At 37.9% G+C, this 21712-nt stretch overlaps 1 protein-coding gene across 3 annotated transcripts in view; it reads left to right on the top strand.

Moving 5' to 3' along the window:
* Nucleotides 1–21712, top strand: part of GPATCH8 (G-patch domain containing 8) — a 107683-nt gene that overhangs the window by 48462 nt on the left and 37509 nt on the right. For 2 of the 3 annotated variants that reach the window (XM_040640511.1, XM_040640512.1), the window contains 2 exons: nucleotides 11578–11645; nucleotides 12125–12211. In XM_040640511.1, the coding sequence (XP_040496445.1) occupies nucleotides 11578–11645; nucleotides 12125–12211 (155 nt within the window). Of the gene's footprint in view, nucleotides 1–9480; nucleotides 9526–11577; nucleotides 11646–12124; nucleotides 12212–21712 lie in introns of all 3 variants that reach the window. The other variant, XM_040640513.1, reaches the window with a different exon arrangement.

Consider the following 21712-nt stretch of genomic DNA (forward strand, 5'->3'; position numbering starts at 1 on the left):
TTGGCTCAAAGTTCAAAATAATTTGGTATAAACAGAACATATGGAAGACCTAAATTTGACCCACTTTAGTTTACCACTTTATGATCTCATTTGAAATTTGACCTGGGTTTAAATTTGAGCTCTGTAACTAATAAGCAGTGTTTCCTTGCTGTACCCTCAGTATACCTATATTCTAAAAAGATTTGAAGGTCTAGGGAATTGAACATGATGGTATATAAGTTTTATACCTGTATTCAATCCCATTTCCCTCCTCAATATGTAGACTGGGAGATAATGCCACTTATTAGATTGAAAAACTTAAGTATTGGGGTGCCTGGGTGGCTCAGTCGTTGGGCGTCTGCCTTCGGCTCAGCTCATGATCCCAGTGCCCTGGGATCGAGCCCCGCATCGGGCTCCCTGCTCTACTGGGAGCCTGCTTCTTCCTCTCCCACTCCCCCTGCTTGTGTTCCCTCTCTCGCTGGCTGTTTCTGTCAAATAAATAAAATAAAATCTTAAAAAAATAAAGATTTGAAAAACCCTTAAATATTGTTCATGGTCGGACTGCTAAGCCTGAGAGCTGTGTTTATAAATGCACAAGTCTTTTGACCTTTACTCCAGTACTTTTTCCATTAAATTTAATGGTTTCAGACTTTAATGAGCTGCAGAATCACCTTAGGTGCTTGTTAAAAATGTAGATTTCCAACCAGCACAACTCAGCGGGTCTGGAGTGGGGTTCAGGAAATTACATTTTTTTTGTTGTTGTTTTTTATTTTTTAAAGTAGGCCTAATGCCCAGTGTGGAACCCAACACAGGGCTTGAACTCAAAACTGTGAGATCAAGATCTTAGCCAAGATCAAGAATCGGACACTTAACCAACTGAGCCACCCAAGTGCCCCAGGATATTACATTTTAAACAGGCTCCCCCAAAGAATTTGCTCTGGGCCATGTGAATAAAATAGGCTTCTGAGAAGATTACCTTCACTACAGCAAGTAGGGTAGACAGTTGGTTCTTCTACTCATCGAAAATGTATTAGTGATTTGGGGTCTGAATTAGTGTAATGCTGTTTATTTTTCCTAGTAGTCTCATCCTTAGCCTGATTTACATTGTTTACTACCGTATTACGGACTTCTTGCCCTAGGTTAATTTGCGTGATTTTTTTTAAAATTGCATTATTAAAATGAAACTGGTTTATGTAGAAACTGGATTTCTTACTTAGGCAAGAAAGCGAGTGTCCAGGAAACTTTTTTTTTTTTTTTAAGATTTTTTTATTTTATTTTATTTTATTTTATTTTATTTTTTTTTTAAGATTTTATTTATTTATTCGACAGAGATAGAGACAGCCAGTGAGAGAGAGAACACAAGCTGGGGGAGTGGGAGAGGAAGAAGCAGGCTCATAACGGAGGAGCCTGATGTGGGGCTCGATCCCACAACGCCGGGATCACGCCCTGAGCCGAAGGCAGACGCTTAACCGCTGTGCCACCCAGGCGCCCCTAAAGATTTATTTATTTTAGAGAGAGCATGTGGGGGGAATGGGGTAAAGGAGAGAGAGTCTCAAGCCGCCTTGGCGCTGAGCATGGAGCCCAACTGGGGACTTGATCTCAGGACCCTGAGATCACAACCTAGCTGAGACCAAAAGTCTGACGCTTAATGGACTGTACCACCCAGGCGCCCCTCCAAGAAACTTTTTAAATGAGCAATATAGAGTATATAGTGATCGTGATTTCTCTTTTTTTTTTTTTTTTTAAGATTTTATTTATTTATTTGACAGAGAGAGACAGCCAGCGAGAGAGGGAACACAAGCAGGGGGAGTGGGAGAGGAAGAAGCAGGCTCCCAGTGGAGCAGGGAGCCCGATGCGGGGCTCGATCCCAGGACTCCGGGATCACACCCTGAGCCGAAGGCAGAGGCTTAACGACTGAGCCACCCAGGCACCCCGATAGTGATTTCTTGTAAGTAGAATAGTCCAGTCAGGTAGAAATAGTGAAAAAATTAAAACATTTGATGAATAGGAACTAAGAAGAGACAAAATCACTTTCAAAGCTGTACAGAATCGTAAATTTTTAGAACTGTTAAAAAAAAAGAAGAAGAAAAAGAAAAGAGAAATTCTAGGGATTACCTAGAATCTCTGGACTCTTAGCAGAGACTCCGAAGGAAATCGGGGATTTTGAGTAATTTCAGTCTACTTGAAATTCTGAATTTATTCTTATATTCCATGTGGACTTCACCTATTACAAATTTGACATACTGTGGATTAGTATCTTGCTATTCAGTACACATACATAGCTGCTCTTGGCTTCTAGGTGACAATAATAGTAAAATAGTAAACATCTTGACAATGTTTAACTTATTCAATTTTGGTTAGGCTTTAGCCTAAAATATGTTTATATATTTTCTTAGATGATTTGAACTGTGTATTTAGTTTGGAGAAAGTTTTGCTAAAGTTATGTTTGTTTTGTTTTGTTTTTATTTAAGATTTATTTGATAGCGCAAGAGAGCACCATCAGGGAAAGGGGGCAGAGGGAAAGGGAGAAGCTGACTGCCCGCTGAGCAGGGAACTCAAATCGGGGCTCTATCCTAGGACCCTGGGATCATGACCTTGGCCAAAGGCAGCCACTTAACCGACTGAGCCACCCAGGTGCCCCTAAAATTATGCTTCTTTAGGTTCATTGTTTTGGCTTGGATTTAATATTTATGTAACATTGCTTTTGATACTCAGTCTCATTTTGTTAATGGACTGGTATATGGGAAACATTTTTGGATGATTCTTTGATTACTGATCCTGGATAATAACCTTCTCCCATCTGTAAAGTTGTTTCATTATCATAAAATTGCATGTAAAACATTATAATTTGTCACAGCTTCTATTTTAGAGTATCATTCATTTTATTTTAAAAAATGCCAAATTTGGAAATGTAGGGAAAACAAATTAATTTTTTAAAGTTTTCTTTCTCTTTTCAAATTTTTTTTATTTTTAAAATTTTTCTGAAGCCTTGAGATAATTGGTTTAGAGTTCAACATCCTACATGGTGATTTATGGTTTCCAAAGCATCTTCTACTTGTTATATCTTGATCTGCATACCAAACCTGAAAGTGAGGATAATATCCATTTTGCAGGGGAGGCTACTGAGACTCAGGTGCTGGTTGTCAAAGGTGACACAAGTGGTTAGAAATTATTTCTTATTGGAGAACTGAGATTTTGTAGCCCAGCCTTTTAAGGGACTACCTAGAAAAATATAGAAAAAAAAAAATAAAGATGAACTGAGGAGAGGGTTAATGTGGAAAGTAAAGAAGGAGCAATTTAAATGAAGCTGGAAAGTCTTTTTTGGGTTATTGAGGGATCCTGGAATAGTAAAAAATTCTCAGTGTAGTTATGGAAAACTTGATCAATAGTAAGAGAATACAGCACTAAGAAGGTGTTGGGATTATTGGGTTATTACAGTGCCATAGGCTGGCTACTATCTACATAACTTGCCCACATATTATCTACTCAGATATTTTCCACTCTTTAAACTTTCTAAGAATTGAAGTGAGCCACGGCGCCTAACTGGCACAGTCAGAATATCATGCGACTCTTAATCTCAGGGTTGTGAATTCAAGCCCCATGTTGGGTGTAGAGATTACTTAAGTAAGTAAATATGCTTAAAAAATATTGAAGTGAGCCTTAAGTGTATCTAACTCCTTAAACATGTGATTCCTGCTTCTTGATTGCTGACGAATGACAGCAGATAAAACAAATTGAACAAGTCTCTAATGAACAGTAATGCAGAATTCAAATATTTCTTTATGATACCTTACATATTTTTTTAGATATGAAGGCCTGGGTAATATAGCCTTATATTCTATTTGATGAAATAATTACTTGATTATAAGACAGTTAAATTATCAGAATTTCATGGCATGAAGCAGAAAGCACTATGATGACTAAATATGTAGACCTGAACAAGTTTTAGACCCACTATGAACATGGTCATTCTTTTGAGTCAACAAATACTTTTTAATTGAACACCACTCTATCCCAGATACTGTGTCAGTTACTCAGGATACAAACATAAGTAAAACTCAGGGCACAGAAATGTTACCCAACATTTTTTTTAAACTAGGGACCTAATATTATTTTTCCCTTACTGCCGAGCCCTGTGTTTTTTGGGTTATTTTAACCTGAAATTGTATGTACGTATGGTTTTGTTTTGTTCTCAGAGAGAATATGTGTACTGCACGGACAGAGTGAGAGGAGGGGTAGATGGAGAGAGTGAATCCCAAGTAAGCTCATGCCTAATGGAGCCTGATGCGGGACTTGATCTCACGACGCTGAGATCACAACCTGAGCCGAAATCAGGAGTCCAATGCTTAACTGACTGAGGCACCCAGGCGCCCCCCTGATATTGTATTTATTAAATTGGTTTTCCCATTTAAAAAGATAAATTGATCTTCGCATTATAGCCTTCAGTGAGTTGATGTAATTTTAGCTAAAACAGTCTTATTTGGAATAAAAGTATGATTTTTCTTCAGGTGATTTTTTTTTTTTTAATGAAAGCACCTCTCAAACTCCCTTTATTAATATCTTCTAAGGGCTTGAGTATCTCATGTCATCCCTGATGAGATATCCTTTTCAGGTTTAACATTCTGATTCCATAACATGTTCACTAGTAATACTTTTTTACCTCTTCTCTGTCCTTGTTTAGTAATATTAGGCTATGTGATTAAAATTGAACTGTTTTATCTTGGAAAGCCAGATTTGATACCCCGGTAAGATAGAAGGATGGGGATTCCTTTAGGTCACAGTTAAATTTCTGTGCCCTTAGAAAACATCTGTATTTGTTTTTTTTTTTTTGTTTTTTTTTTTAAAGATTTTATTTATTTATTTGACAGAGATAGAGACAGCCAGCGAGAGAGGGAACACAAGCAGGGGGAGTGGGAGAGGAAGAAGCAGGCTCATAGCGGAGGAGCCTGATGTGGGGCTGGATCCCAGAACGCCGGGATCACGCCCTGAGCCGAAGGCAGACGCTTAACCGCTGTGCCACCCAGGCGCCCCAGAAAACATCTGTATTTGAAAATCAATTAATCTGGTTGTTGTATAGATCACTAAACTGGCTATGGCAAGAATATAATTAGTTCTGTGCTGGAGAATTTGAATTCTATTGAGTAGGGAGGTTTTTGTTTTTTGTTTTTTTCTTTCTTTCTTTCTTTCTTTCTTTCTTTCTTTCTTTCTTTCTTTCTTTCTTTCTTTCTTTCTTTCTTTTTTAAACATTAGGAGCTCTGGGGGCACCTGGGTGGCTCAGTCAGTTGAGCGTCTGCCTTCGGCTCAGGTCATAAGCTTGAGATCCTGGGATGGAGCCCCTTGTCTGTCTCCCTGCTCAGTGGGGAGCCTGCTTCTCCCTCTCCCCCTGCTCTTGCTTTCCTCTCTCTCTCGTTCTCTCAAATGAATAAAATCTTTAAAAAAATAATAAAAGACAAAAACTTAGAAACTCTGTAGGGAATAGTTAATGTGCTTGATGTTTCGAGTTAGCGTTTCTGGGAGGTAGCATTTATCACATTATAGTTACTAAGAAAAAGTACTTAAATGATGCTGAAAGTAATCATTGTTTTTATGGTACTGAAGACTTATTTTCAGGAGAAATTTGCAAAAGTGACACTTGGGCTTGGTAATAGATGTACCATTTTTTTTACTCAGTGTTTCTGAGAGTTGTGTGTAATCACTAATGAAATTATATTTAAATGCATTAACATAGTTTACTAAGAGTCCTATTTTGAATAGTTTTGCAAATCAGAATATTTCATACATCTATTTTAGTTGCTAAAAGTAAGAAATAAATAGATTTAAAGATGTGAGGACAGGCTCTTGTTCTTAATTAGTTAATCACTGGCCTTTTGGAAGTGGATATTGTGGCTTTGATGGCTTTTATATTTATTTCTGCTTTATTAGGATCAGTCTTTTAAAACTATTTTAGATATCTTAAGAGAACATCAGATATTTTTAAGTGTTTTCAGGTATATGCATTGGCTCTATAAATGTTCTCTCCCCCCCATGCCAGAAATTTAATTTGGTAAGATTGTTTTGTCTAATTATTGGTAATTAATGGGGGTTTAGAACTTTGTGTTGATCACTGCCATATGCCCAGTGCCTTCCAACAGTATAGTAGCTGTTCAATAAGTATTTGTAATGAATATTTATTTTTGAATCAATCTTAGTAAGGGGAAAGGTAGCAAAAAGACATTGAGGTGTTCTTTTATCTATTGACTGTCCAACCAGTGTTTTACTGGTAATTACTTTGAAAGCTTCTTCGTTTCTAATTTGTTTGTTTCTATGGGGAAATCATGATTTGAAGTGTGGCTGTTGACCAAATTATGGTTGTTCTTTAATATTTTCTTCCCAATTGTTCTATTCCTCGAGTTTGTCTCTAAAAATAGCGTTGCTCAAAAAAGTATTTCTCTTCAGTGCAATTCTTTGGGCCAGTTTTGTAGATTAGTATATCTTTAATTATTTTCAAATCAAAACTGATTCACAAGGGATTTTCTCAGAAACAAAGTGACTGTGGTCAGTGAATTTTTATATTTGGCCTTATTTTCTCTTCAGTTACGATAATAACTTCACATTTTAGCAAGAGATGCATATATGCACATTTTAGTACTTTTGTCATAAAGAAGTAAAACTCCTTTTAAAATATACAAAGTACAATTCAGGTTGGTTCATGAAACATGTAAAGTTTTTTTCTTCTCTTTAAAATATGTTTGGGGGGGCACCTGGGTGGCTCAGTGGTTAAACGTCTGCCTTCAGCTCAGGTCACGATCCGGGGGTCCTGGGATGGAGCCTAGCATTGGGTTTCCTGCTCATGAGGAGCCTGCTTCTCCCTCTCCTTCTGCCTGCCTGCCATTGCACCCCTGCCGTCCCCCTCCCCTGTTCATGCTCACTATCTCTTTCTCTCTGTCAAATAAATTAATAAATTTAAATATTTTTAAAGATATTAAAAAGATTTTTTGCTAAAGTATCATTGTCATATAGAATATTAGTTTCAGGTATACTATATAATGATTTAATATTTGTATATATATTTAAGGTTTTGATTTAGAAAATATGAATATCAATTTTTTTCCCATCACATGAATACACTGGTATTGACATATTCTAGATCCTCGTATGTTTTCTTTTTCTTTTCTTTTCTTTTCTTCTTTTTTTTCCCCCTTCTCCAATTGACCTGATCACAGTCATAGTGTTTATTGATCTTTGACTGAGGAGGACAGTTTCTACTAAGGAAAGTGTTTAGTCTTCTGGTGGAAGTTGCGTCCTTTGGAGTGAAATAAACAACAAAGTGTTCTTAATTTAATGGATTAAAAAAAAAAAGATTTTATTTATTTATTTGACAGAGATAGAGACAGCCAGCGAGAGAGGGAGCACAAGCAGGGGGAGTGGGAGAGGAAGAAGCAGGCTTCCAGCAGAGGAGCCTGATGTGGGGCTCGGTCCCAGAACGCCAGGATCACGCCCTGAGCCAAAGGCAGATGCTTAATGACTGCGCCACCCAGGCGCCCCTAATTTAATGGATTTTAAGAAATATTTCCCCCTTTAAAGGAAACAAAGAAGTAGGGAACCTGGATTTAGTTCAGTTTATTTTATTTTATTTATTTTTAATTGAATTTTACGTATTTTTATTTTTTAATTTTTTAAATTTTAATTTAAAATTTTTGAATATTTATTTATTAGAGAGAGAGTACAAGCAGGGAGAGGGGCAGAGAAGCAGACTTCCCACTGGGCAGGGAGCCTGATGTGGGGCTCGATCCCAAGACCCTGGGATCATGACTTGAGCCAAAGGCAGACGCCCAACCGACTGAGCCACCCAGGCGTCCCTTAATTTAATTTTTTATAATTTTTATATTTTAAAGATTTTTTTTTTAAGATTTTATTTATTTGACAGAGAGAGACAGCCAGCGAGAGAGGGAACACAGGCAGGGGGAGTGGGAGAGGAAGAAGCAGGCTCCCAGAGAAGGAGCCTGATGCGGGACTCGATCCCAGAACGCTGGGATCACGCCCTGAGCTGAAGGCAGACGCTTAACGACTGCACCACCCAGGCGCCCCTAAAGATTTTATTTTTAAGTAACCTCTGTACCCAACATGGGGCTCAAACTTAGAACCTCAAAATCAGGAATTGCATGCTCTACTGACTGAGCCAGCCAGGTGCCCCAGTTCAATTTATTTTTTAAAAAGAAGTTGCGTTTTCTAGAGAATATCATATTAGCAAACATTTGGTTCCTACCTACCTTTTGAAAAGTCATCCCTGTAAGTTGTTATTCAGGTGTTCCACAGTGGTATTCTTTATGGTAGGATTTATCATTAATCACAAATGAATAAATTGAGAGTTTTGCTTGTTTTTTAAGCTGTAGTCTCTTCTTGTGTTATATATTATTCTGTGTCTTTTCCTACTAGGATTTTTCCTTTTCTGGAGCCTCTTTAATAATGGAAAGAAATTACTGCTTGGCCCAGACAATAATGTCATATTCAGATTATTATTTGTTTTTTGTTGTTGTTGTTGTCGTATATATATTTTATAAGTAAGCTCTATGCCCAAGGTGGGGCTTGAATTCACGACCCCTAGATCAAGAGTCGTGTGCTCGACTGACTTAAGCCAGCCAGACGCCCCTAAATTTTGTTTAATTGAAGTATGATTAACATACAGGGTTACATTAGTTTCAGGTGTACAACATGATTCAGCAGTTCTGTACGGTACTCAGTGCTCACCACAATAAGTGTAGTTCCCCTCTGTCACCAATGTTATTATAATTCCTTCAGATTATTTTCTGAGTGGACTAATTATGAATGTGACAGCCATTTCGATGTCACTTTCTCTGGAGTTCCTGGTCTCCTTCGGAGCTTGGCTTTGTCGTATGCAGAAAGATGTTGGCAAGCCTGGGAAGACTTCATTAAAAGGAAACAAATTTCTAAGGAAAGCTACTTCAGGGGTTTTATTCATTCATAACAGAACTCAAATACGCATAAGTTTTCTAAGCACTTAGTGTAAAAGGTTATTTTCCAGATCTTTTACTTATATATTTTTTTAACAAGGTCTTGATGACTCCCTTCCCACCCATAAATCCTCTTAGAGTTCTTTCTTTCAGTGAAGGAAATGACTTGATCACTGTCCAGTTGATCTGTCTTTGATGTTATTTCTTTAAGGAGAAGTCCCAACTTGGGCCCTGAATACTGATTTACCAGAATGAATAGTTAAATTAGAAATTGGAAGCTAGAGCTAGTTCTCTCACTTTAACACCCCCCCCCCCCGAATTGTTAAAGAGGAGGTTGTACGTGTTCTCAAGTAGCAGCGCAAAAATCTCACACCGTGGGCCAACCAATGTGAAAACAGCTGCTGTAGCACAAAGTGTCCTTCCTCTTCTTCAGCTAAAATTGGGGGAGGGACAAACCAATTGTTACTTTACCCCTTGCCATCTGCCTGCTAGAAGGCCTGTTTCCTACCCTAATGGTTTCTGCCTAACAAATGGTGTTTCTTTTTTACAGCATTATGATCCTGGACTTGTTGTGGTGATGGTAAACTTAGCAGTGGTAATTTTTTATTTTCAGACTGAATTACTCCTTTTGTCATCAGTGCACCAATATGTTAGGCTTACTTTCTCTGTTGTAGCCTTCATCCTTCTGCTTGGTCTTTTTCATTTTCCTTTCCTTTCCTTATGCAACTTGTCTGATCCTTGTTCATTAAAGGGTACTGTTAAGAAGGGATGTATCTGTTTGTGTTAGAACTGCCAAAAAAAATCAGTTAAAACATTAAATTCTAATACTGTCAAAAACTTGATTTTCCCACAATGTAATGGGCACTAGCACTTGCTACTGCAATTTATGAATAAATTAAAACAAACTTTGACTGCCTTAGAAGGCAAAAGTACTAATGTAGAGTTTATAAACAGGGGTTTACAGAGGTAATGAATTTGTACCAAAACTTTCTTGATTCTTGCAAAACAAATTCTGACAGACCAAAAAAGGAACCAAAACCAAAAAAAGTAAATTCCTTTGACATTTCTTTTCAATTCTTTCATTGGAGCATTTGTGTATTTTACCAGTAAATCCCTGATTGAGACGTTATGAAAGTGATATTGCACTTAGGAAGTCATTTTTATAACCTGTCTTTAATTTGGTCCTTTTGCTAAAGATTGCAGTCACTGCTTATTTATTATACCATTGGGCATAAGGTAGTATGCATTTTCATTTTGTTTAACTGGCAGTCTTTGATAGTTTCTAAAAGAAGGCCGTATTTTAGAAATTTTTTTCCTTTTTTTTTTCCCCTGGCATGAAAGGATCTTTATTAACTTAAACTTTCACTGTGATAATTATTCCTAATTATCTCCTTATTGTTTGAAAACTATCTTGGGATATTGGTGATAAGTAAACTTCTGAATTTGTTTTTCATTATGTTTTAAAGACAAAAATTAAACACCTTTATGGAGCAACTGGATATAAGTGGTTGCCAGTCACTTTGAAAACAGTTTCTTCCTTTTTCTCCAGGACTAAGCCTAGTCATGAATATGGCATTTATTTATTTTTAATTGGTTTTGGTAATACCTCAGATTTAGCCTGACAAAACTCAACTTTTAGCCCAAAGGTATAATACATATGTCTGTATAACAACAACAACAAAAACACACAAAAAACAAACAAAACAATTGTTTACACCAGCCTGAGTGAAATGATGAGGGAAGTAAACATTGTGTTTTTTCACTAAAGGTGTACAACGGATAAGGTAAGTCAGTCCTCTTTTCAGTGGGCTTACATCACAATAAACAGCGCAAGTTGTGATGTAAAACAGCTGTGGTAGTAAAGTGCTTGTCTGCCCCATTTTGCTTTGTTTGGCTGGTTATGAGTGGATTAAATATACATTTTTAAAAATCTCCAGCATAGATTGATTAGTTTAAAGTCAATTTTCTTCGCAACTAGTCCTTTTCACAGCTTACCGATTACCACAGCCAGTGTTAAATCCACTCTGGAGAATGAGACCTCAGAGCACCAGTTTAAAAGTAAAACAATTTTTTGTCCCTAAGGGCAACTAACTGTTGCTTTTTATTTAAATTTTGTCGCAGCCCCAGTTAATTATTGAAAACAAAAAAATACTAAGCATGCTGAGTTGCAATTACAGAGTTTTCCTGTATCATGTTTGAAACCGTGGTTTTTTTTAATTTAAGCATATCCGTTGAGATATCTATTACTAGTTTTAAAAGTGTATGTGGGAGGATGTCAGTGGACAGTAAGAGTGAAGTGATTCTTGATGAAAAGTTATTTGGGGATCATTTTAAAAAGAAGTTTCTAAAGTTTTTTATTTTAAATCTCCTGGTGCCATTGCTTAGAAGTGCTTTGAATTACTTATTTAATTTTGTCATAGTAATCTGGAATTTTCCCCAACTGGAATGTCAACCAAGGTGGTTAGTTAGGCTTAAACTGGGAGCGGTAGGTTTGGTTGTAAGCTGTGAGAATGGCTTGTGTTTGGTTCACTGTAGCTTTCTGGTCTCTGCACTCCAAGGCAAGATCTCTAACCACCCAAACCCAATGTATAAAGTGAACTGTTGGTTTAGCCTTGCCTCTTACCTTGATTATGTGTTCCTGTTACAGGGAGAACAGATCCCATTCCGATTGTCGTCAAGTATGATGTCATGGGCATGGGTCGCATGGAAATGGAGGTAAATTGATCTTGTTAGCTATTTTTCCTTAAGTGGTGTGTTTAAAATTGATATTAATTCCAAATTCAAATGCCATTACAAGAATACACTTATTAGGTAGAATATAGTTTTAATATTTTTCTTTGGAAACTTTAAAACATATTTTACATTCTCATTTAGTGCTGGCTTTGAAGCAGGTAGGTGGCAGATAATGCCCCTGCCTAAAATATTTTCTCCATTTACTCCTAATTCTTTGGCATTGAACACTGAAATAAAGTCCGTTATCATAAAAAAATGAGTCTGTTGGGAACCACCAGCATGAAAGGATTAATTAGCTATTTTGCACACATTTTCTCTGTGGGATGACAATAAAGCAAAAGGTAGCTGACTATAATATGAAGTTTTTATTTTCATGTAATACTGTAGGTGTGTGAGTGACTTTTTATTAGCTAATTGGGGTACTTTAGTAATTAAGACTAATTATATCTATTTTTGTTAAGCTTGATTATGCCGAAGATGCTACCGAACGGCGCCGTGTCCTAGAAGTAGAAAAAGAAGACACAGAAGAATTGAGACAGAAGTACAAGGTACTTGAATGAAGCCATTCTGCATGTTGGGTGCTCACACTGAAAGAGATACTCATTTTGATGAAAAGGATCTCTGTTGATGACAGCATTTGTTTGATGTTTAGTGATGATTAGTAGTAGGCCTTAGGTTTCTGTTAGTTTCCTATATTGCTGTTGTAAAAACTATAGAGCTAATACCCACTTAATAATTCTGTTGAAATGATTGCATTAATGTTTGAAAACACAGTGCCTGCTACATAGTAGGGAGTAGTAGCAGTAAAAATTGTTATTTAAGATCCTTTGGGAACTTGAACCTATTGACAAGACTTTTGTTTTTCAATGGATAAGGTATTTTAAGAATAACAAATTGAAGGGCACCTCGGTGGCTCAGTTGGTTAGGCAGCCGACTCTTGTTTTCGGCTCAGAGCATGATCTCAGGGTCATGAGATTGAGCCCCGTGTCAGGCTGCATGTTGGGCAAGGAGCCAGCTTAAGATTCTCTCTCTTCCTCTCCCTTTCCCCCTTGCTCTCTCTTAAAAAAAAAAAAAAATTGAGAACATCAATATTTTCCTTTTTAAAGGATTAGTTTAAACTGCAGAAAAGTAGTTTAGACCATGTTATAAGTTAGCTTTCAAATAGACTGACCAGGGAACATGCCTTTCAAGATGTACTATTCCCAGTCTCTACTATAAAATAGGTAAATTTGAAGGTAAGAAATAGGCTTAGTTAAGATTATCATTTAGAAACTTGGGGCGCCTGGGTAGCACAGTCACTAAGCGTCTGCCTTCGGCTCAGGGCGTGATCCCGACGTTCCGGGATCGAGTCCCACATCGGGCTCCTCCACTGGGAGCCTGCTTCTTCCTCTCCCACTCCCCTGCTTGTGTTCCCTCTCTCGCAGGCTGTCTGTCTCTGTCAAATAAATAAATAAATAAATAAATAAATAAATAAATAAATAAATAAATAAATCTTTTAAAAAAAAAAAGAAAGAAAGAAACTGATTTTGGTCATGAACCTTAAAATGGGAAGAGGGAAAAGGGATTTATTTTTAAAAATCTTTTTTTTTTTCTTTTTAAAGGATTTATTTAGGGGTGCCTGGGTGGCTTAGTCGTTAAGCATCTGTCTTCAGCTCAGGTCATGATCCCAGGGTCTTGGGATTGAGTCCCAAGTCGGGCTCCTTGCTCAGTGGGGAGCCTGCTTCTCCCTCTGCCTGCTTCTCCCCCTGCTTGTGCTCTTCCTCTCTCTCTGACAAATAAATAAAGTCTTTCAAAAAGAAAAAGATGTATGTATTTGAGAGAGAGCAAGGTGGGGGAGGGGCAGAGGGCAAGAATCTTGAAGCAGACTCTGCACTGAGTGCAGAGGACACGGGGCTCCATTGACCTGAGCTGAAACCCAAGAGTCGGACGCTTAAGACTCGTAACTGACTGAGCCACCCAGGTGCCCCACATGTCTGACTTTTTTTTAAAAAACAGCTTCACTGGCAATGACTTTAAATTCTTGAAATATCTCTTTTATTCTGTTTCTAATTTGTTTTTGGTTTTCGGTTTTTTAGTAATGCCTGGGTTTTGTCTTTGGGGTGCTGTTTGTGCCTTTTTTTCTTTTTAAACATTTTAATGTTTTTATTTTATAATTTCTTTCAAATCTTCTGTTATCTGTAGTACTTGATATGTGTTTTTATAGTTTGTCGCTTCTCCTGACCTTTTCATAGTAGTTTGTCTCCTTGTGTGGCTTGCAGTTTTGGTTGTCATCTCATCATTCTGTGGAAGTTTGTTGTATCCTGGATTTCGGAGGGAGTTCTTCATATGTGCCTTTGCTAAAATCTAGGGTCTTAACTGATGGACTGGTTTTAAAATGTTAATACCTAAACTAAGGGTTCCTGCTGTGAGTAGAAAGTGTAAATCCTTGAAGTCCACCAATGACTGGTCTGAAGTTCCAGCCTCTTCTTATACATGACCCTTTCCATTTATACCCTGATACATGGTGAATTTCTTGATGTCTTCATGGAGAGAAGGTAATGATGTAGTGCAGTTTTTCTAGGTCCTGTTTCAAGGATGGAGACAATTCTTTTCTTTTTTTTTTTTTAATTTTTATTTATTTTTTAAGTAATCTCTACACCCAACATGGGGCTTGAACTCACAACCTGAGGATCAAGAGTTGTGTGCTCTACCGACTGAGCCAGCCCAGACACCCATGGAGACAACTCTTCGTATCTCTGAACTTTTCACAGGGAGAGCTTACTAGCTTTCTATCATCAAGGTCCTGAGGCCTCATCTTCAAGCATCTAGGGATTGCCCTGTTGAGGCAATATATAGTTGAGCTCAGCTATATATTAGAGAGAGAGAGAGAGAGTGTGTGTGTGTGTGTTTTCAAAGATTTTATTTATTTGAGAGAGAACACAAGCGAGGGGGAGAGGCAGAGGGTGAGGGACAAGCCGACTCCCCACTGAGCAGGGAAGCTGACTCGGGGCTTGATCCCAGGAGCCCAAGATAGGTGCTCCTGTGTGTTTTATTTTATCCAGAATTATAATATAGTGAAATCTTCCTTCTCTTCCTTTTTTCTTTTCCTAGTCCTTCTCCCTGCCCTTTTCTTTATGCACTATTCAACCCATTTAGGCTGGCTTTAGTGCTTTTCCCTGAACCACTTCACTTAAGGCCACAAAATACCTCTATTTGCTAAATCCAGTAGATATTTTAAAACTCTTATTCCATAATCTGTTTCTGGGCAGCATTGAATACAATTGACCATTCCTTTCTCTTTAAAACATTTTCTTTTCTCTTGCTTTTGAAGATTTCATACTTTCCTATATTTCTCCTTCCTTTGTCCTTTACTGCTTCTGTGTAGGTTCCTTTGTTGGTCCCTTCTTTTCGGCCTAAACTTCAGATGTTGGAGTTCATCGTGTTCAGACCTAGCTAGGCTAGGCCTTCTTTTTGTGTCTAAACACTGTCCTTAGGCCCTGAATGGTTATGACACTATGTTTCATCATCTTTCACATGGTTCTTTTTTATCCTTTAGGACTTAGCTTCAAAATCTTCCCTCTTCACCCAGTTTATTTATTTATTTTTTAAAAGATTTTATTTATTTATTTGACAGAGTGAAAGAGCACAAGGAGGGGAAACAGCAGGGGGAGAGGGAGAAGCAGGCTCCCTGCCGAGCAGGGAGCCCAAGGCGGGCCTCGATCCTAGGACCCTGGGATCATGACCTGAGCCGAAGGCAGACGCTTAACCATCTGAGCCACCCAGGTGCCCCCCTCTTCACCCAGTTTAAATAAATCCTCCACTCTGCCTTATTCTCTTGCAACACTGTCTTTATCATTTATAATTATAAATTTCTGTTTGTTCACTTGTTTATGGTCTGACTACTGTTTGGCAGAAATGGCATTGAGGAGAGCGACTGTGTCTATTTGTCTACCAGTATATATACTGTATCCAACATAAAGCCTGGCACATAAGTACTCAGTAAATATGAATTGAATAAATAAGTTCTTTGAAATAAGGAGAAGAGCCAGATACATTTGGTATACTGTCAGGAATAGAAATATTCTAAAGTGGAGCGCCTGGGTGGCTCAAGTCGTTTAAGCATCTGCCTTTGGCTGAGTTTATGATCCCAGAGTCTGGGGATCGAGCCCCACATCTGGCTCACTGCTCAGCGGAGAGTCTGCTTCTCCCTCTCCTTCTGCCCCTTCACCTGCTTGTGCTCTCTCTCTAGTAAATAAATCTTTTTTTAAATAAAATAAATATTCTAAAGAATGCATTTTATTGTTTTCAAGTAAAAGTTACACTATCAAGTGAATAATAAATGAAATAGCTGAGTAATTCATAGCCTCTTAAGATTATGCATTATATCTTGAGGCTCTTTTTGTTCCCCTACCCCATGAAATTATTTCTCATTTGAACTCTTCGTATTGGGTAAAGCAAGAATTACTTACCCCATTTTATTGATCGGATGCACAGAAATCTTGTCAACTCTTAACCGTTTGTGAAACCCTTTCCCCTTCCTTCTTGTCACTCATTTATTTCACTATATTTGTTCTTCACCTTCACATGATCTTGGAACCTTGACTCTAATAACTTAGATTTTCCTTAATTTGTACCTCTCAAGCACCACAGATTTTTATTTCCCTCAACACTTTGATCCCAACTCTTTTCTTTTAATCCTTGTGTCATAGCTACTTATTTACCAACAGCCTGTCTCCAGTCAGTACAAGTACTTGCATTTCTGCATGTTTACTGTAGTTCAGTATGAGACTGGTTCTGATTCACTGGGCTCACAGAACTGCCAACTAATCTTTATTTTGTCATTTCCTGCTTTGTCCCCTCGGCTTTATTCTTAAGCATTGGTTCTCAGGCCCTCATCTTCCCTCAACTGCCCTTGTCCTTCCTCCACCTTCCCTTACTCCTAATAGAAAACTTAACAAAGAAAATTTGGACCATCAGGTGAGAGCGCATTCATCTGCCTGTAATGTCCACCATCAAACTTGGGCCCAAATATTCCTGTCCTTAAATATTTCTCCCCTTTCACCATCCATCAAAGGATAATTCCTACCTATGAATTCTGGTGCTTAGACCTCTATCTTATAAAAGGACTTTACGTCTTTGTAAAGGTGTAACCTTTAGGTCGCCTGGGTGGCGCAATTAAGCGTCTGCCTTCTGTTCAGGTCATGATCCCAGGGTCCTGGGATCAAGCCCCACATCAGCCTCCCTGCTCAGTGGGGAGTCTGCTTCTCCCTCTCCCACTCCCACTGCTTGTGCTCGCTTGCTCTCTCTCTCTGTGTCAAATAAATAGATGAAATCTTTTAAAAAAAAAAAAATGTAACCTTGGCAGCCTCTCTCATTATTCATTCTTTTCCTGTCACCAGTAAACATGCTCACACATTTGTTGGGGAAGAGAACCACTAACTAAAAAAACAACTCTGTTGACTCCCACTCTCTGTGACTACCAACTTCTCTCTCTCTCTCTTTTTTTTTTAAGATTATTTATTTATTTATTTATTTATTTATTTATTTAACAGAGAGACAGCCAGCGAGAGAGGGAACACAAGCAGGGGGAGTGGGAGAGGAAGAAGCATACTCATAGCGGAGGAGCCTGATGTGGGGCTTGATCCCACGACCCTGGGATCACGCCCTGAGCCAAAGGCAGACGCTTAACGACTGCGTCACCCAGGCACCCCTACCATCTTCTCTTTTTACATGTCTTTAGAACTAAACTTCTTAAAGAGTAGTCTCAAAAAAAAAAAAAAAAAAAGAGTAGTCTCTACATTCACTGCCTCCTTTACATCACCTTCCATTCTTTTATTTTTTAATTTCATTTTTATGAAAATTATATTTGCACATGGTTATAGAGCTATTTGGCTCTAAATTTAAATAGGTTTAAATTTTAACAGGAAAGAAATGTCTCATTTTATTAAATACTGTATTTTATTTTATTAAATACTGATAAGATATTTTAAAAACATGTGTAAGATAAGGAGCGCCTGAGTGGTTCAGTCAGTTAAGCATCCAAATCTCGATTTTGGCTCAGGTTGTGATCGTAGGGTTGTGAGATTGATCCCCACATTGGGCTCCACACTCAGCGCAGAGTCTGCTTGTCCCTCTCCTTCTGTTCCTTTTCCCTGCCCTGCTTGCACATGCTCTCTCACTCTATCTCAAATAAATAAAATCTTTTAAAAAAATGTGTAAGATTTAAGAATAACTACAGATACTTGTGTGTCTTCTACTCAGTTTAAGAAAAAAAACATAATCAGTAACTTTATGATTGCATTCCATTTCTTCCTCCTTCAGAGGTAGGTACTATCTTTTTGTGTTTATCATTCCCTTCCATTTTTTCAGATAGATTTTTGTTGAGATAAAATTTACCGTTTTGTAGTATACAATTTAAAGACCTAACATATGCACAAGGTTGTGCAACCATCACTACTAATTCCAGAACATTAACATCACTCCAAAAAGAAACCCCATACTCTTCAGCAGTCATTCCTCACCCTACCTTCTCCCCGCTGAGAACCACTTTCTGTCTCTAGATTTGCCTGTTCTGGACATTTCATAAAAGTTGAATCATTCAATATGTGGCTTTTCGTATCTGACTTCTTTTACTTATTGTGTTTTCAAGGTTTATTCTTGTTAATAGCATGTATAAGTACTTCATTTCCTTTTTACGGCTGAATATTACATTGAATATACTGCAGTCTCTTAAGTCATTTATCAGTTAATGGACATTTGAGTTGTTTCTACTTTTTGGCTATTATAAATAATGCTGCTGTGACCATCTTGTACAAGTTTTTGTGTAAAGATATTTTCTGGTTCTCTTGGGTATCTACATAGGAATGGAATTGCTGGCCATATGGTAACTCTCTGTTTAACTCTTTGAGAAAGTGCCAGACTGTTCCAAAGTGGTTGCACCATTTTACATTCCTACCAGCAGTGTATGAGAGTTTGTTTCTCTACATCCTCACTTTAATTTGTTGTTTGTTTTATTAAAGCCATCCTAGTGGGTATGAAATGGTATCTAATCATGGGTTTTTTTATTTGCATTTTCCTGACTAATGATGTTGAGTATCTTTTCATGCACTTACTGGCCATTTATTATTCCTTTGGAGAAATGTCTGTTCAGATCTTTTGTCCATTTTTAAATGGGGCTGTCCTTCTATTGTTAAAAGAACTCTGTATGAATTCTGGAAATGAGACCCTTGTCAGATACATGATTTGCAAATATTTTCTCCCATTTTGTGATTGCCCTCTCTTTTGAAAATGTCCTTTGATGCACAAATTTTTAATATTTGATGAAGTCCATTGTCTTTTTTCTTCGTTGCTTGTGTTTTTGGTGACATATTTAAGAACCCATTGCCTAATCCAAGGCCATGAAAATTTATACCTATGTTTCCTTCTAAGAGGTGGTAGTTTTAGCTCTTACATTTAAGTCTTTGATCTATTTTGAAATAAATTTTTTATTTTTTTAAAATTTATTTTATTTTTTTAAGATTTTATTTATTTATTTGCAAGAGACAAGTGAGAGAGATCATGAGCAGGGGGGGAAGGGTAGAGGGAGAAGCAGACCCCACTGAGCAGAGAGCTCGATGTGGGACTCGATCCCGATGTGGGATCATGACCCGAGCTGAAGCCAGACGCCTAACCGACTGAGCCACCCAGGTGCCCCTGAAATAAATTTTTTAAATTAATTTTTGTATGTCATGTTTGGTAGGGGTTCCAATTCATTCTTCTGCATGTGGCTACCCATTTGTCCCAGTGCCATTTGTTGAAACAATTCTTCATTGCGAGGTCTTAGAATCTCGTTGAAAATCATGGTCTTGGGGCACCTGGTTGGTGCAGTCGATTAAGCATCCAGCTCTTGGTTTCAGGTCAGGTCATGATCTCAGGGTCTTGAGTTTGAGCCTTGTGTCTGGCTCCCCGCCCGGAAAGGAGTCTGCTTCGGATTCTCTCTCGTCTCCCCCTCTGCCCCTCCTGCTTATTCTCTCTCTCTCTCTCTCTCTCTCAAATAAATAAATCTAGAAAAAGGGGAAAAAAAAAGAAAATCACGGTCTTGCTTATTGTTGCTTTGTAGTAAGGTTTCCTGTTGGGAAGTGTGAGCCTTCCTACTTTATTCCTTTTTAGGATTGTTTTGGCTAGTCTTGATCCCTCCCAGTTCTGTATGAATTTTAGAATCAGTTTGTCAATTTCTACAAAGAAGTCAGCTGTGATTATGATAAGGATTCTGTTGAATCTGTAGGTCAGTTTTAGGAGTATTGTCATTTTAACAATGTGTTAAATCTTCCAATCCATGAACACAGGATTTTTTTCATATTCCTTAGATCTTTTTTTTTTTTTTTTTTTAAGATTTTATTCATTTGTCAGAGGGGAGAGAGAGCACAAGCAGGGGGAGCAATGGGCAGAGGGAGAAGCAGGCTCCCTTCTGAGCGAGGAGCCCAATGCAGAACTCGATCCCAGGACCCCTGGGATCATGACCTGAGCCGAAGGCAGCGGCTTAACCAACTGAGCCACCCAGGAGTCCCTCTTCAGATATTCTTTAATTTCTCTCATTATTTGTTAAGTGTTGTACTTCTTTTGTTAAATTTAATCCTAAATATTATTTTTAAAATGCTATTGATTTTCATGTATTGATCTTGTATTTTCTGCAACTTTGCTAAACTTATTTATTAGTGCTAATAGTTTTTAATGTGAATTCTTTAGGTTTTATTACATGTCACATCATCTATGAATAAAGATAGTTTTACTTCTTTCTTCCAATCTAGATGCCTATTCTCCTCCTGTATCTAATTGCCCTGCCTAGAACTTTCAGAACTTCCATGTTAAGTAGAAGTGGCAAGATCAGACATCTTCATTCTGATCTTAGTGTGGGGCAGGCTTTTGGTCTTTAACCTTTAAGTATGATGTTAGCTAGGGCTTTTTCATTGATGCCCATATCAAATTGAGGAAGTTCCCTTCAATTTGTAGTTTGTTGAGTGTTTTTGTCATGAAAAGATGTTAGATTTTGTTGAATGCGTTTTAAATTTTTTATATCTATTGAAAAAATAGGGATTCCCCCCCTTTATTTAATATGGCATATTACGTCAATTCATTTTTATGTATTGAATCAGTTTTGCATTCCTGGGATAAGTCCAACTTGGCCATGGTGTGTAGCCCTTTTAATATGCTGCTGGACTCAGTTTGCTAGCATTTTGTTGAGGATTTTTGTATCTATATTCATAAGAGATATTAGCTTGTAGTTTTTTTGTGAAGTGTTTGTTAAAGGGTAATACTGGTCTCATAGAGTGAGTCAAGAAATGTTATCCCCTCTTTTATTGACCCCTCCTTTTTTTCTAAGATTTTATTTATTTTAGAGAGGAATAGGGAGCTCAAGGGGCGTAGGCAGGGGCAGAGGGAGAGAGAGTATCCCAAGTGGACTCTGTACAGAGTACAGAGCCTGATGCCGGCTCGATCTCAGGACTCTGAGATCATGACCTGAGCCAAAATCAAGAGTCAGACGCCTAACCGACTTAACCACCCAGGTGCCCTGTTGACCCTTACTACATTTTAAAATGGTTTTGCAATGTGTTTTGTATCCCTAAACATGTATTGTTTAATTTTACATGGTTTTGAGTATTTTCTTTTTATTTTTTGTTAAGATTTTATTATTTTTTAGTGAGCACGCACGAGAGAGAGAGCACGAGCAGGGTGAGAGGCAGAGGGAGAAGCAGACTCCCCACCAAGCAGAGAATCCAATGAGGGGCTTGATCCCAGGACCCTGGGATCATGACCTGAGCCAAAGGCAGATACTTAACCGACTGAGCCACCCAGGCACCCCAATTTTACGTGATTTTGAACTTTATGTAAATGGAAACATATTTCCTAGTATACACATATGAGACTTAATCCAGAGTTTGGCTTTTGTTTTTATTATTCTGTTACTTTAAGTAGTTGTACCTATGTATTCTTCCTGACCACTGCTACACCTGACACCTGTATATATTGATAAATAGTGTTGTCATTATCATTTTTCCCCTAGAAATTCTGCGGTTTCAGATTTATAGAAAAGC

This window comes from Ursus maritimus, unplaced genomic scaffold (assembly GCF_017311325.1).
Source record: "Ursus maritimus isolate PB19 unplaced genomic scaffold, ASM1731132v1 scaffold_24, whole genome shotgun sequence".
In the NCBI taxonomy this organism is placed as follows: Eukaryota; Metazoa; Chordata; class Mammalia; order Carnivora; family Ursidae; genus Ursus; species Ursus maritimus.